We start from the raw sequence: 16,628 nt of genomic DNA on the forward strand, positions 1-16,628 counted from the left end.
TGTTGTTATTATAGTCAAATACGTAGTTTTAATGGACGAGGTCGAACGTTTAGAACTTCATGGCTACGAATATAGTTTTAACAGTATAAATCAATAACACTCACTAAAGCACTCAAAAGATGTTATTTTAAAAGTGGCTCATCGTTGGACAAATATTGAACAGAGATACTTTGACTTTGTAGTCTAACCAAATATGCGATGGATTCCGTAATGAGGAAAATAGCTGTAATGAATGTGTCAAAAAAGTCCTCATAGTCAAAAATGACAGAATATATTCATCTTTAGAATAGATTACGTCGCTTCCAACAACTGTTTCGTGATTCCCAATTTGTCTTATTTACAGCATAAACAGATCTTTATGGTACCAAAATGTAGTAACACTTGATGCTAATGGCATAACAGAATTCTTCAAAAACTATATCATCAGCATCAATCCCCAACGAATGTTTATTATCCAATGCGACAGTTTTCCAATCTAGTAAGCTAATACGTTACCTTTAAACAAGAATTGTTGCCTCTGGACACAAGACGGCTGGGTGTATTCAACTCAATCCATCCAGTTCAATGGTTATTAGAGGGAATGACTTCAAACCTGGTCAATTTTAGAAGTTGATGGTTATACAGCCTTAGAAGCACTATATAACCAAAACTCTCATGATTATCTTTACCTTGAATGATTTAAATAGAAAACCAGACAAGGGTCGGTCAAGTCTTACAAAAAGACCTAAATATTGAGGCTTTTGGTATTGTAGTTTGAAACTATACAAACTTATGCAATATTTTAAAATAAGTTTTATTTTTGATGGCGTCGAATATCATCCATCTAGTGATGCCTTGGTGTAATCAAGTTAGACATACTTAGTAACGATCTTTCCACATTAGTTATTTTTACTGTCTTTTAGAAACGAGGTTGACTTTGTTGAAAACATGTTGAAATGTTTGTAAAATGCGACTAACATTGCTTAAACATATCTTGTTATAGGAAACTACAAACAAACAATCAAAAGGTCAGTTCTATTAGTGCATGACTTTGGCGACCATTAATTTAGTGCCAAAAGATATTTGACTTTTATATACTCTAATGTGGCAATGGAATCAAATGAATTCATTAACACTCCAATACACACTCACCCCCGCACATCCTACGCACCTCCCACACAACGCTTGTTATCGAAGGACAAACAGGGCTTCCGTGTCTACAAATCTCACAGATAACTAGCATATTAAGTGAGTTTTCTTTCCAGGGTTAAAACGACCCTTAAGGCTTTAAGTAACAAAAAGCCTATTTTACAATTCATATGTGTTCAGCATTATTGCTACGAATTTTGTGACGTCATGTTGTCGATATCGGTTGCCTTTACACGGTGATTGCCGGGACAGTAGCATTTACATATAATCACTGACCACAATAATTGTGATGTCTTTGTAAAGCATTGTGTTTTTCCTTGTCAACCGTGTTTAAAAACAAATCTGACAGGGAAGAACAAAAATGTCTTATAAGTTATCAGGAGTTGATATCAGATGCGATATTGCATGTGACATGTCTTTAACAATAGTCAAGCAAGCAATGCGCCGTGGCTCAAACTGGCATTGCCAAAACAAAATACACTGGAGAATAACGCCTTCCCGGATTGAGCTAATTTTACTGCATCTTAACATTGTATCTTTCCCTCTGTGGTTTGGTAAGATTTTCAATGACTAGAATATAAATCTGAGCCTCATTTGAGGGGCGAGGCCACGAATAGGGAATTTAGAATCATGTGGAGGTGTGTCTTTAAATCAGATTCTTTATAAGTGAACAAAGTTAACGTACAACAGCTGTCATGGCTAGGAGCCACTCTTGACACTGCAAATGGTATATAGGTAAGATACATTGGGTTATATTTACTTCCTTTGTAAACAATGCGACATTATCGTCTTGTTTTTGTTACATATTTCATGATATAAAGTCTGTCTACATCAATAGGATACGTGGATCGTTCTACATGTACATTCACCCAACGAGACAACATGAATGATATGTGGTGTAAGGTTCCTAGCTGACATCGACTGAAAAAAATTGAGAGAAGGGGAATATGCAAAAATGAGAGAGAGAGAAGAAGATGCAGGAAAAAAACGAGAAAAAGAAACCCTCTCACATTATCAGAGATGAAGACTGTACTAAAACATTTTACGTTGGATATCGTAATGAATATGTGGTAAAACACTCTGATGGCTGCACTCGTATTTCAATGAATTTTCAAGGAGTCAGCGTAAGGAGAATATTAATTCTGAAGAGTACTTTAGTGGAAAGCTAAGATCGTTTATAATGTCATGTAGAATGCTGCAGTGAGATTTTGCGAGACCTTTTGCAATCAATTCACGGTATTTCATATTCACTCAGACAATCGACTGTGCTATGAATTAACATTTTAGATAGATACCTGACATTTTAGTACGCATGCAAAATCTTATGAAATAAATCAAAATCTCTAACTAATATGCTAGACAGAGGAATTCATTACATAATTAACAGGTAACCTATAGTGTATGGCTGCATTCTAATGCACAACAAACATGTCGAGTTACTTTGATTCTGTTATGATACGTCAACGGTTTGTATTATCCTTTTTAAAGTATGATTTGCTTTCCTTAACCCAAAAGTGCCTAAGTGCCTTTTGGAGACTGGAAGGGAAAGAAAGAAAGAATAAAGAGAGAAAACAAAGAGAGAAGTTGTTTAATCTGCGTGGGATTCGAACCCCTCGCATGCCAAGCATGGCGACACTTTGCCCCGGGTGTTGGGCTTCGCTGGCCAGCGAAACCGTGCCTCTATCACTTAGGGCGATTGCGTCATCACACCACGTGAGATGCAGCGTATATATCAAGTAGTATTTTGTAGTACCTCGTCCTATTAGGATTAAACAGTTAAGATGAAAATGGTACAACAAATATTAAATATTATTTGTCTTACCGACAATCAAAACGATTCTAAAAATTATGCAACATAAGAGATCCATCCAGTTTGCACATAAGGCCAACAAAAATAATTGTTTGTTTGTCCTCCACAGCTTTGAAAGAGGACGTGCGGGCGGACGGATTTTTTTTTTAATTCTCTTTTCGGATTTGGCGTATTCTTGGACCTAGCTAGAGCTAAATGCTACAATCATTCATGGTGACTTAAAAAAAACAATTTTGTTTATTTAATATGCAGTTAAAGTTATAATTTGTGTTCAAATCCAATGTATTTTGAAGTCACTAAAAATAATAGACTATGACATGAAAACAAGTTATAACTTTGCATATTTAAGACACAAAATGTTTTTGCGAGGCTTTTTTTTTTTACTTTCAACGATGAAAGGTCTTAGTATTTAGCTCTAGCTAGGTCCAGAGATATTCCAAAAAAAAATGAATTTTACTTATTTTTATATTAAAAAAAAAGAAAAAAAAAAATATTGGTCAGGCCTTGATCTGAAGAGCGGGCGGTGGAGGACAAACAAACACCTTTTTGGGGGCCTAACTGTTATAATTACAATGCTTCCTTTAAAAAAAAAAAAAAAAGGATTATAATCAACAACAATTTTGGTAAATATGACTTAATGGTGTCGACAGTTCTAATTTATTTTGTTCTTTTTACTAAGTGACAAAGTCGTTGGTACAGATGTGACTGTAAATCCTACATGTGTTTGAAATGTGCAATATATTGTACATTTTTGGGACATCATTTTGTGGAATTTCAGAAGATGCAGTTCATTGCATTGAATATTGTTTTTGTGTATTCAAGTTTAGTGTGTAATTGTAACTGTAGGACGTAAAATAAAGACATCTTCCTCGAAATATGCTGGATTTGCGAGGTATCAATTACCCTGTGCAAATTTAAAAACGGGCTCCGATTTTAATTCATTTAAACACCGAATCCTTCATAAATGGAAACAAACAATGTACAGATTTTGCCCGTTTGTTTAGGTAAGCTACACGATCCAGTAAGATAATTATTGCATTATCGTTGGCGCGGTTTAAGTATGCTAGTGCTTTATATACTGCGCCAATAAAGTATCCTTACACTTGGAAAAATAATCACAATTTCCAAACTGAACAATATTGGGGTAAATTTGTTTTTTTAATAGATGCCCTATCTCATCTTGCACATTATGACACCACATCGAATCCAATGTGACTTCAAGAAGCAAAGTTACAAGCATTTGATTAGACGAAGGTCCAGTTTTAAAAGTGAAAAACTGGCCTATTCAAAACTCCACAGACTAGACATCTGGTTTGAGAGGTGTGAATGGCTAATTTATGCGTTTGGCTTTAATTAAGAACAAAAGGACCAAAGAACTGACAAATAAAATGAAAGTTATGAAAAGTACAGAGAAGCAAAAACTGAAATAAAAACTGCTTTAAATAACGCTTCATTGAAGAAGCTGTGTTGTCTCTTTGTTTCGCTTGATGGTATCTTTTTGCGCCTTGTATAGGCCAGTTTGTCACTTTTAAAACTGTTCCTTCGTTTATTCAATTGCTGGTAACTTTACTTCTTGAGGTAACATTGGATTCAATGTGGTGTCATAATGTGCAGGATAAGATAGTACATCTATTAAAAAAACAAATTTACCCAATATTGTTCAGTTTTGAAATTATGATTATTTTTCCAAGTGTAAGGATTCTTTATTGGCGCAGTATATGTAAAACACTATGTGTGGGTGTTATAAGCATATAAATTGGCTGTTGTTTTTAATCCAGATGCGCAGTTTTTTAATGGATGGGATCAATGTTTTTTGTGCCCAGTTTCAAGCATTAAGCTATAGTAAACATTAATGACACTACACTCAAATAATTTTTCTTTCATAAGCGTTCCATTATTACACAAATATTGAAAGAAATAATTAATTACTTCGCAGTGTGAGATAATAAGTGAAACAATGATTCCGGTAACAAACTGAAAACAAATCGGTTTCTTGAAGCTATACACATAAGGACTCAGAAACCGAGACTAAAACCGTGACTAAGGACTAGAAATAGATCCTATTTGGGACAACCTGCTGATGCTCAAGGGGGAGGGCACTACATCGTAACATCATATGACGTCATACTGTTAAACATATGACGTCGATATGTAAATGACTATCCGATGTCCAACCACACTTTCGAATTGATCTTTGTCCAGGGTCAGGGATGGACAGTTGATTTCCCGGAGCGTATAACAGCATTTTCAAAAAAATAGTCCCATCTCTATTTCCCTCTCCTGCCCCACTCTGACTAGCTACTAAAGTTAATTATTGCTTGCAGTAAGTAGAGTACGTTGAGTAACGATTAACTTATGACCGTTTGTATCCAAGTTTGATTTGTATCTGTTTGTATCTTTCAATCACTCTTTCTGACTTTCTGTCTCTTCATTTTTCTTGTTCAATGTTCTTTTTGTCTTTTTGTTTGTTTCTTCAAGTTTTATATCTGAACTCTATGTTGTTGTTGTTGTTGTTTTTATATCCTTACTTGATTCGTGTTTTTGTTATTATTATTAATTATATTTGATATTCAAAATTCGACGGAATGTTTCTGGAACATACTGGACGAACCATCAATTTATACGCGGCTTCAAAATGATGAAATTTCACAATTTCAATATCTCCTCGATTTCGCTTCAACTCACTCTAACATGATTACCTGGTAAAAATATACAGTATGAACACATCTTTGTGGCGCAATAAATACAATAGCCCTGGTTAATTCAGTGTTAATGACCACATCAACTGTTCAAAACTATACCCATCCGGCTCAATCCCCGATGGATATTTAACATGAAATGCGACAGTTTCTAATCCGTTTAAACTAACAGGATGTCTTTCGGCAAACAAAAATTGCTATGTAATTATTTTGTTCCCTCTGGACGCAATATGTCCGGGTGTATTCAACTCATTTAGTACTGTAAAATGTTTCGTATAGCAAGTAGCTTGAAGAAAACATGTCAATTTTGCAAGTTGGTGATTATACAGTGTTTAAGGAACAAGAATATAAACCTTTAATGTTAAGTTTGCCTTGAACAAGTGGGTAATGGTGAATCCAACGGACGAGGACACAAAACACATCAAGGATCAATAAATGATACAAGAGGATACCTTGAATATATGAAAACTGGAAAGAAAAAAAGCAAGGTACACCAACTTGACGTGGGGGAACAAGTAAAATACAGACTACACAGTACGTAGGGGGGGGGGGGGACAAAATAGGCATTAGAAGAAAAGGTGTACTAGAACAAGTGATGAAAATCACTGAGCACACAAGTAGACAAAAACCAAACAACCAATATAGGCCTAAAAACAGGCAAAGTTAGGTGCCGAGTGCCAAAGTTTAATGGCCAAAAATTGCCAATTCCAGAACCCACGGAGGTGTCAGGAAAACAGTACAAAAGTACACTGGAGTAAGGAAAATCACTGTGCACATAGTAGACAAACAAAACCTAACAGACAACAAAATCAACCGACGTTTCGAGCAATAAACTTCAGGGACAGACGACAAAATATTAAATTAAACAACGAAAACTACATGCTGTAGTTTAAAAACAAGTACAAGACAAAAACTGAAGGCAAGTTGAGAGGTAGCAAACAAGACAAGCCCAGAGCAACTATAAGCTGTGTCTTTACTGTAAGAAAGCTACTGAGTACTGAGAAGCAATATGCAATTTAATATGTAACACCAGCGGACAATAGGGTATTGTCCTAATTGACAGGATGTAAATGTCAAGAGGGTCGCAATCAATAGAAGAAAAATAGATTGAAAAGAGGATATTGGACTAAATAGGAAAAAAGTGTCACTCAAACGTACTGTGTAGTCTGTATTTTACTTGTTCCCCCACGTCAAGTTGGTGTACCTTGCTTTTTTTCTTTCCAGTTTGCCTTGAACGTTATTAAAAACCAGGCAAGGGTCAGTAAACTCTCACAGAACAAGCTAAGAAACTCCTGAGTTTGTAAAGAAAAGCACAGACATTTGTTGCTTTTGGTATAATGGAAATATGTGCTAATTTTAGCATCAAGTGGCAAGTTCGCGTAAAATTATTTTGGTTAATTCGGGTATGCTGAATTCAAATATTTTGTCTACCAAGCTATATATGTGACCGTCCACGGCGAATGAGCCGTAAATTCCTCCCCCGGTCAATTTTGTTTTATTTCGAGTTTAAAAAATAAACATCATAAACTTAAAAATGGAATATCATTTGACTTCAAACGATATCCAGAAGCGGGGTTATGGTTTGTTAAACTTTGCTCCTTCAACAAAATAATAGCTTTTTACGTTTTTACATGTGTCTCTTTTTCCACATTGTTGGCAATAAATATCAAACAGTCATAATTGGCGGTCATTTCAAATCATCCCCAAGTCAACGAGGTTTAAGAAAGTTCTCTCATTGTTAATTGTTGGTTATGCATACCTGTACAAAATACAATGCCTGGTAACCCACCACTTGAACAGGATTTAGCAATATAAGCAAACAAAGACCAGAGCTATTAAAAGTTCTATAGCCATCTAAGGTAGAAGCTTATTATCCACTTCAACAATAGGATTATTGATTAGTTTTTGACTATCGAAATGAGACGGATGTCGGGCCAGCTTAAGTTACCGATGAATATGATTTAGGGAATTTATGGCTCATTTGTGCTGCCGGGTCACATATTGGAATCCCGAGACCCTGAAAATCAACACAGCCCCCTACATGTTCATATAAAGGGCAACAATCAAAAATGCTCAAAATTTAATCAAAAAAACAACAACAAAGAACATGTCAAATTATTTGTCTTTGTCTAAGGATCACAAAAATGTAACATATTTGTGTGTAGGACATAATTATACTTACCAAGTTATGAGGTTTAGCAGGTCCAAGGTCGATACGGGGCTGAAAAATTAAGGTTGCTCCGATTTTCGTAAAAGTTCAACAAATCTTCCTTGTGCACTGAATGATGGTTGCATGGGTGCCTGAAGGATCAGACACAGAATGGTGAAGGAAAAAACAAGAATTAAATCAACCATAACATTAATATCGAGAACGTTTTGTACAAAATGTGGTAAAGTGCAACTTTTTCTGAAAGCATCATTTTTGGAAAATGTGATTATTTTTGACCAAAAATATTGCTTTTGCAAATGAAACAACTTTGGGAGGGTTGAAAAACGATTCCTCTATTCACAGCTTTTTGAATTTCTCAAATCAGTAAAATAAATGTCAAGTTATGCAAAGAAATGTTTTGTAATTTTAGGGGGGGGTATTTCTTTTGAACCCTGTATTTGTTTTCATGGCATTCGAAAAGACTGCCTTAAAATCGCTGAAATTGATCAAGTTATATAGCAAAAAAAGTACTTTTTAGAGTTTGATGCTTCAAAATGGTACATTTTCTCTCATTATATGACATTTTGATGTAATAGTACCAAAATTCATACGCACGGCTTCGGTTTTTAGTAAATAGTCGCCCTATCATATTGTAACTTTCAGCTTCGAGGGCGCACTGTCATTTTAAGGTGTTTACGGTTCAGTGCGTTAAAACAAGAAAAGTCTCAGGTCAACCTATGTTAAATTTTTGATCATTTGGCATCTAAATCACATAGTTTCACCTGATATTGGTGGCATTGAACTGTGAGAGTTGTGAATATGAGAAAATTCCACCCGAAATTAGGCACTTTCCCATTTAAACCCGTGTAATACATAATTAGTGGTATTTAACCTTAAATCACCCTGAAGTTGTAAACTTGTAAGCTTTAATTAATGAATTCACGAACTGTTTCAAAAGTTGTAGGGCTGCAAGTTGATATAATGTTGTTGTGACTACGTTTTGTTGTTGTTTTCAAAATACATATTCCCTTAAAAATTTAATTTTACCAAAATATATCTAAAGCAGTCATTATGTATAATATACGAGCCGTATGTTGTCTACTTCTTTGATTATTACTATTATGCGAACTCTGAATAATGTCTTGCTAAGACAACGTCAATAGATTGATCGCGTGGTTTGTATGATAATTGTCCTATTCTCTTCTTTGTCACTTTTGTACGGCTTACATAATTGAAATTTAAAAATAAATTTCATTCGGCTTCTGATTTCTGCAAAGTAAATGGTATTATTATTGATTATTGATATTAAAATGCCCATGAAAAATAAAAAAGGAAAGAAAATATTTGTATCAATAGATATTAATCCGCATTTTATGAAGCATATTTGTCAGTTCTCCAAAGCAGCAAGTTGACACATCTGCATCATACGTCTTGCCTTTAAGTCATTTCTGCGGTCAATAGCACTCTTGAGAGACTCTAACACATGAAAATGTTCCTTAGGATCGATGTTTATGTCACATGAATCGACTATTGAAAATTGCCCTTGGCATAATGAATACTTTTAGGAAATGAGACGATCAATTGACATTATTAACTGCTGAGAACTTCAACTTGTACATTTCGTTAATATAAAAACGTAAGTTGTGGCTCGATAACTATTATGACAAAATGTGACCATGATGACAATGGTAGTATAATGAAAAAGAAGAAAAAGAAGAAGTAGAATAAGAACTGAGATAAAGAAACAGAATCAGAAAAATAATAAAGTAATAGTACTGGTGTGAATGTTGAAGCGTCTGTAATCTTAACTAACTGGATTGGTTGAGTTAAGTTTGTTTGATTGAGGTTGATTGGTCCCATTTAATTACATTGTCCAGAATGTAAACTCTGCCACATGGTCTTCTTTGTTATAACATTGGATAAATTGCAATATACATATGTGACCGTACAGCACGAATGAGCCGTAAATTCCCTAAATTGTATTCTGAGTTACAGTGTAAAATGTGTATGAAGATCGTATTCATCGGTAACTTAAGCTGGCGCGAAATCTATCTCATTTTAACCAGGCAAAGTATTTTGTATAATTATGTTTAACCAATTAACAATGAGAGAACATTCTTAAACCTCGTTGACTTGGGGATGATTTGAAATGACCGCTAATTATGACTGTTTGATATTTATTGCCAGCAATGTGGAAAAAGAGATACATGAAGAAACGAAAGAAGCTACCATTTTGTTGAAGGAGCAAAGTTTAACAAACCATACCGCTTCTGGATATCTTTTGAAGTCAAATGATATACCATATTTTAAAGCTTATGATGTATATTTTCTAAACACAAAATAAAACACAAAATTGAACGAGGGAGGGATTTACAGCCCATTCGCCGTGAACGGTCACATATATATTGGTCGAGTTTCGATAAAACTAATGGAAACATAGCATGCATATGCAGTTGAACCGGAGAAAAAAATCCGGACAGGGCATACCTGCTTGTAATTTCATTTCATTGTGCCAGTGTGCGATGCGTGGTTCTTCTTTCCCCTGTATACTGATTATATAAAGAATAACGATTAAGCATCATCTCGTGCGCAAGTTGGTAATGTTCGAATGTTTCTACATGTATGTCCCAGTGTATGCATAAGCATCTTCATTTTTTTGTACTATCATCGGTTGAAATTTCAGTCAACGGCGTACATAATTCAGTTCATTGTTCGTCAGAAAGTCAGTCGGAAGTAGGAAATATTTATTTTGAAATATAGCCAAACAAAGGACATTAACGTCGGCTGTATTCCATAGTGGCGTATAGTGATTTTTGGTCATTTTTTTGAAAATTGGCACATATGTCTTTAATGATGTTCTCTTTCATTTTTCTAAGTCTCATCAGTCATAATTAGCTAATTAATTAGTAATTGATTAATTAAATGTGGCGTATAGTTACAAAGTGACATTTTTCGTATTCCATAGTGGCGTATCGACCATACGCCACTTTTTATACACATTTTATAATTAAGAAATATCGGCAAAAAAGAAAAACATCGTATGTCATAGTGGCGTACGCGTATCGGACCTATACGCCACTATGGAATACGATATTTTCATTTTGCCGATATTTCATAATTATAAAATGTGTATAAAAAGTGGCGTATGGTCGATACGCCACTATGGAATACGAAAAAGGTTAGGGTATTGCGTTTTGTTCGTTTTCCATAGTGACGTATAGTTTTATTGTCAGTTTGCCAGCAAAAGTATGTATTTATTTCTTTTGAAAAATATATAACAATAAAATCTATTTAGTTTACTACAGAAATTTCACATCATTTACAAAATATAATGAATGTCTGATTTACACAACTCGATTTTAAATTGGCATTTCTTCAAACCCGATTTTCTCGAAAAGTTGTTTATTCGCGGCGCCCCGCTATACGCCACTATGGAATACGGACGACGATTTTTCCTTTGTCTTATTGTTTCGGAAACTCTGTAACGCTTTACAAATCTATAACTTCAATAAGAGACTAAAAATTGAATATTTCCGACATCTGGCTGATTTTGCTTGATCACACTACATGCGAACGTTGAATTATTTGAAATGCAAAGTTAAACTGAACGTTTCTGAAGCAATCCTTGATCAAGTAATTTAAACAACCCTCCCATAATAAGAAATTACACAATTCAGTCAACTGTGACCACTGCCCTCAAGGTGATTGTAGACAGCTGAATCGTTGCCACTTGAACTGGCGCGTCTATGTTGGGACATGCGACTCTGCAGTGGTTGGCCGGTTCCACCAATGTAATGTTCTTGGCACACCTGATCTTCAGCGCACTGGACACCATACACAACGCCACTTATACGGCCCTTGGGCTGCTTGTCTTTTGTGTGTACTAGCGACTGCCGCAGGGTATTGGTTGGCTTGAATTGTGTAGTGATGCCGTGATCGCGGTATATCCTCTTTAATTTCTCTGAAACATCCCCATGGTAGGGAATGGTTACAAAAGTCTTGGTACCAGAAGACGCGGTGGGTTCGCTGGTCTGTTTAGCGTCTTTCTCACCACGATTTAGGGCCTTGTCAATTGCCCAGTCTTTGTAACCACACGTTTTCAAGGCGTGGCGCAAGCGTTGGTGCTCAGTAATCTTATCAGAGACCTTTGTGATGATGGAATCAGCTCTGTGATAAAGAGTATTCACTACACCGAGTTTCTGGACCAATGGGTGATTAGAGCTGAACTGCAAAAATTGATCAGTATGTGTTGGTTTACGAAATACTGATACTGAGAGAGTGCGATCTTGGTTGACAGTAAACAAGCATTCCAAAAATGGAAGTTTATTGTCCGTCAGACCTTCTTGGGTGAATTTGATATTATTATCCACTTGGTTGATGCGCAAAAAACTTGTCGAACTCCGAAAACTTGACTCGAACCCAAGTATCGTCAACATAATGATACCATTTGGAAGGTGGAGATCCGGGATAAGACGACAAAGCACACTGTTCAAATCGCTCCATGTACAAGTTAGAAATAATCGGCGACACAGGGGAGCCCATCGAACAACCAAGACATTGTTGGTAAAAGTTATTGCCATAGCTGAAGTAGGTATTATCCAAACATAAGCTCAACAATTCACAAATCTGATTTAGCGCCAAAGTTGTGCGTTCGGCCAAAGTCTTATCCTCCTTCAAAACGTCCCGAACCGCGAGTACCGCGTCTGCTGGAGGGATGCTCGTGAACAAGGCAGTGACGTTGAAGGGTGTTATCGTCTCGTCCGCGTCCAACACATTACCCTGAATTATCTCCGCGAAGTCCTTTGAATTCCAAATGTGATGTTGCGATTTGCCAACCAAAGGGCCTACGATCTTAGCAAGGTATTTGGCAATGTTATAAGTGACTGATCCTATGCTACTGACGATAGGACATAGAGGCCTTATGAACCTTCGGAAGTCCATAGAAGGTAGGTATTGTTTCAGACGTGGGATACAGTTGATGTTTCAATTTAATGTCAATAACCTTGTCTTTCTCCAAGAATTGATTCAACTTGGACGCGATCTTGCGTTTAATGCCACTCGTGGGGTCTTTCTTGAGGGGCGTATAAGTCTTTGTATCCCCTAAAAACTCTTTGGCTTTCTTGTCATAGTCTGTCGAATTCAACACCACTGTGCACAGCCCCTTATGGTAATGTCCTTGTTCTTTTTAAGACTTTCCAACGCAGTAAATTCCGCTTTATACAAGTTATGTTGGGGGGGTAGCGCTGATGACACTAGCACTTACCCGCGATCTCAGTTCTTCAGCATTAGCTGGTCCCAAACTGGCATTGCGAATCGCCGATTCAGTGGCAGTAATGATATCAATCACTTGAACACGCTTGGAAGTAACGGCGAAATTCAAGCCCTTTTCCAATAAACTCTGTTTGTTAGACGATAGCGGACAGTCCCAGAGGTTCTTAACCCATCTATCTCTGATATTGTGAGCAGATTTATCCTCTTTACAGCGCCAATTGGTGTCTTTATCGGCCCTGTCTGACGAAACAAGTCTTCCGAATTTTGCTACCTGCCTTGTTTTTGTTTTCTCGTGCTGCGATAACTGCGCATCTGCGGTGAGCTCCTGAACCCATTGGTATGTTTCCAACGGCAAATGAGTTTCCAACTCGCCTGAAATGTCTTCCTTTTTGGTATTTAACTTGTTGATCGTATAGTTTAATCTGTCTTATGCTCTCATTTAATAATTTGCGTTCAGTATTATGGAGGATCTTCTCTGCTCCCGATCCTTTGATCTTAGATTGTAATCTGGCGCTACGGGGTATTACATCAGCGTGTAGGCACCGTAGAGAAAAACGCAAATGGTTGCGATAGTTAGCAACTTTCCTCGATGTTTTCTCGAAATCCTTCGTTAATAGTTTGAGGCAATCCTTACCGTATTCCTTTCGAATAACACTGTGTATACTTTCAGTCATCTGGGATTTGATCAATTAGTAGATATCTGCAGTTTACCAATCCATTTAAACTAAAAGGATTTCCTGATAAACAAAAAACTATCATGTTCTGTAAAATTTTGTTCTCTCTGGACGAAATATGTCTGGTGTATTCATCTCATTCAGTGCAGTAAACATGTTGTTATAGCAAATGGCTTGAAGAAACATAGAAAGTGATTATGAAAAAAGGGGAGACAACAAGAGGCAGGAAAAGTAAAAATAAAGCGTTTATATTAGCAAAGAGAAGACTTAGCTCAGAAATATTTTTACCTCGTATTTCGTAATCGATATGTGTTAAAACATTTTGATGGCTGCACTCACATTACTCACATTTCAATACATCTACTGTAAGGAGTCACCAAGGGGAGAACGATAATTGAGTGCTACAGCGCAAATTCTCCCCTCTTGCGCATTGCTGCATGGATGCTAGTCTGGCTATATCTGTATTATTATTGCTCCTTGACTGGTTGACTTTGTGTCTAGCTCTGACTAAACCTGCACAGTCAGCACAATATATAAAGGAGCAATAAATGAAACATAGCCTTATAGCCAAAGTTAGGGTCGATTTCAGAAATCTATGTAACCATACTGACCGCAAGGATGTTTTCATCAATTTTAGATATCAGTGACGGCAAATGATACAGGAATAACCACGTTATGAAACTAAAACCGATAAAAGATACAAATTCAAAAGTTTCAACCAACCTATTGGTATGTACGTATCATGACAAGAACAAGAACACATTCAAGATGTTAAGAAAAATAAATCCCGGGACATCGGCCATATTCAAGGTTAAAGGTCAACAAAGTGGTAAAAGTTCAATGTTGCTCAAATCTGGTTAACAAGAAACCCAAATTATTTCTCTCATTGCAAGGATTCAGAAAAAGTATAGTTTGACTTATCTGCGACATACTGTTCTTGAGTTACAAGCATAAAGGCCAAATCTCTTTCAACGAATGGTCTCAAATTGCTCGTCATGCAAAAACAAGTCAAAGAAGGAATCATGTGCAGTATCTAAAATGCTTCGTTATTGACTAAATTGGCCAATAAAGGTCAATTCCCATTACATGTACAGCCTATTGACCACAACCTATGTTGTGATGTTTCCTAGGTAACGAAATATCTTACATAGTTACAACTATTCCTTATTTTTTTACATGACAAGAAAAAACTGACCACCCCCAAGATTTGACCTTTCGAACGTTATATCGCACGTAGGTGAAACTATATTTTTTCTGAATCCTTGCAATGAGAGGAATAATTTGGTGTGCTTGTTAACCAGCTTTGAGCAACTTTGAAATTTAACCACTGTGTTGACCTTTAACCTTGAATGTGGCCGGAGAGCCGGGGATTATTTTTGCTAACCTTCTGATTGTGTTATAGGACCATAAAAGGAAGCTTATAGTTGGTTTGGTAGAGTCATGGGGATGCGCATTAAACCCTGGTATGTACTGGATAATGTATGCCGTGAGTGTTTACTTCCGTTAGCATGATCAACGTTTACCGTAACTGTAGCGCTAAGCTAGTGAAATATTGTGTTCACAATAATTATTAATTGTTACTTTTGCTTTCAAATGTTATAACTTTGAAAAGAATATCTTAACCTAATGAGCCTTTTTTGCCGGATAATAGATGCATAAGTCACCAAAGATTTCAGTAAAATCATAATGTATTGATATGAAGAAGTAATACAATTAATAACCGTTTGAAAGGTGTGTCGTTAATCAAATCGTCCAAGATCCCTACGAATAACACAGATTTTCTGAAGATGCAGTTCGTGGATTGTATGGCATAGTTTTGAGGTGCATGGAATCAGGTTTGGCTTGTCCTAGAATTGGAATTGTGCAACCTAAAATAAACATCTTCCACGATATTACCCGGACACTTTGTAAATGTATCTCTCTCTCTATGTGCCATATCCAGTGACGTGGGCGACCATGGAATGCCAATCCATCCTGTTCTTTGCCAATCTCAACAGCTTGATGTTATCCACACCCGTCCAGGCTGCGATACTCTGAAGATATGTTGTCCTCTGCCGCCCTCTGTCTCTCCTTCCATTAATCTTCCCCGTAAGAAACAAACACTCAAGATCATCTTTCCTCATACAGTGGCCCAGGAAATCAAGTTGCAGTTTCCGGATCTTCCTCAGGAGCATCCGTTGACTGCCAGCTCTATGCAATACTGTTTCATTTGTGGTGTGACTAGTCCAAGGGATCCTCAACATTTGTCTGAGGAACCACATTTCCGTTGCTTGCAATCGATCTTCCATTGCCTTTGAGACTAGCCAGCTCTCGCAACCATATTTCAGAATTGGTAGTACATAGCAATCTAAGACCCTGAGTCTTGTACTCATGGTGGTATTCAAATTACAAAGGAGGGTGCTCATCCTTGTGAAAGTCTCTTTTGCCATTGTAAATGTATACATTCTTCAATTTGACTGGCTTACCATGAATAGATACAATTTAAATTTTAAAATCTTGTTTTCATTTCTGTTTAATTATAATCTGATGCATTTATATCGTAATTGAAGTCTTTGCTACCGGGATGTTATAAGTTGTGAGAAATTACTTACAAAACTTGTTATTATAGTCAAAATACGTAGTTTTAATAGACGAGGTCGATCGTTCAGAATTTCATGGCTACGAATACAGTTTAACAGATAAATCAATAACACTCACTAATACACTCAAAAGATGTCATTTTAAAAGTGGCTCATCGTTGCACAAATATTGAACAGAGATACTTTGGCTTTGTACTTGTCATTCTAATACTTTTATATACTTTAGACCAACAATTTAGTAATTATGAGGCCCGAAAGTTTCCATAATTCCAGGGTTAAGACCCCCCCCCCCCCCTTAAGGCTTTAAATAATACAAAC

The 16,628-nt window shown here is 36.4% G+C and overlaps 1 protein-coding gene across 1 annotated transcript; it reads right to left on the reverse strand.

Annotated features, from left to right (window-relative positions):
- Positions 1 to 15,656: 15,656 nt before the first annotated feature.
- LOC140150017 (uncharacterized) lies at positions 15,657 to 16,103 on the reverse strand. The gene has a single exon (XM_072172022.1). The coding sequence runs from the start codon at positions 16,101 to 16,103 to the stop codon at positions 15,657 to 15,659; it is 447 nt and encodes a 148-aa protein (XP_072028123.1).
- Between the last annotated feature and the right edge of the window lie 525 nt (positions 16,104 to 16,628).

Source organism: Amphiura filiformis, chromosome 4 (assembly GCF_039555335.1).
Source record: "Amphiura filiformis chromosome 4, Afil_fr2py, whole genome shotgun sequence".
Taxonomy (NCBI): domain Eukaryota; kingdom Metazoa; phylum Echinodermata; class Ophiuroidea; order Amphilepidida; family Amphiuridae; genus Amphiura; species Amphiura filiformis.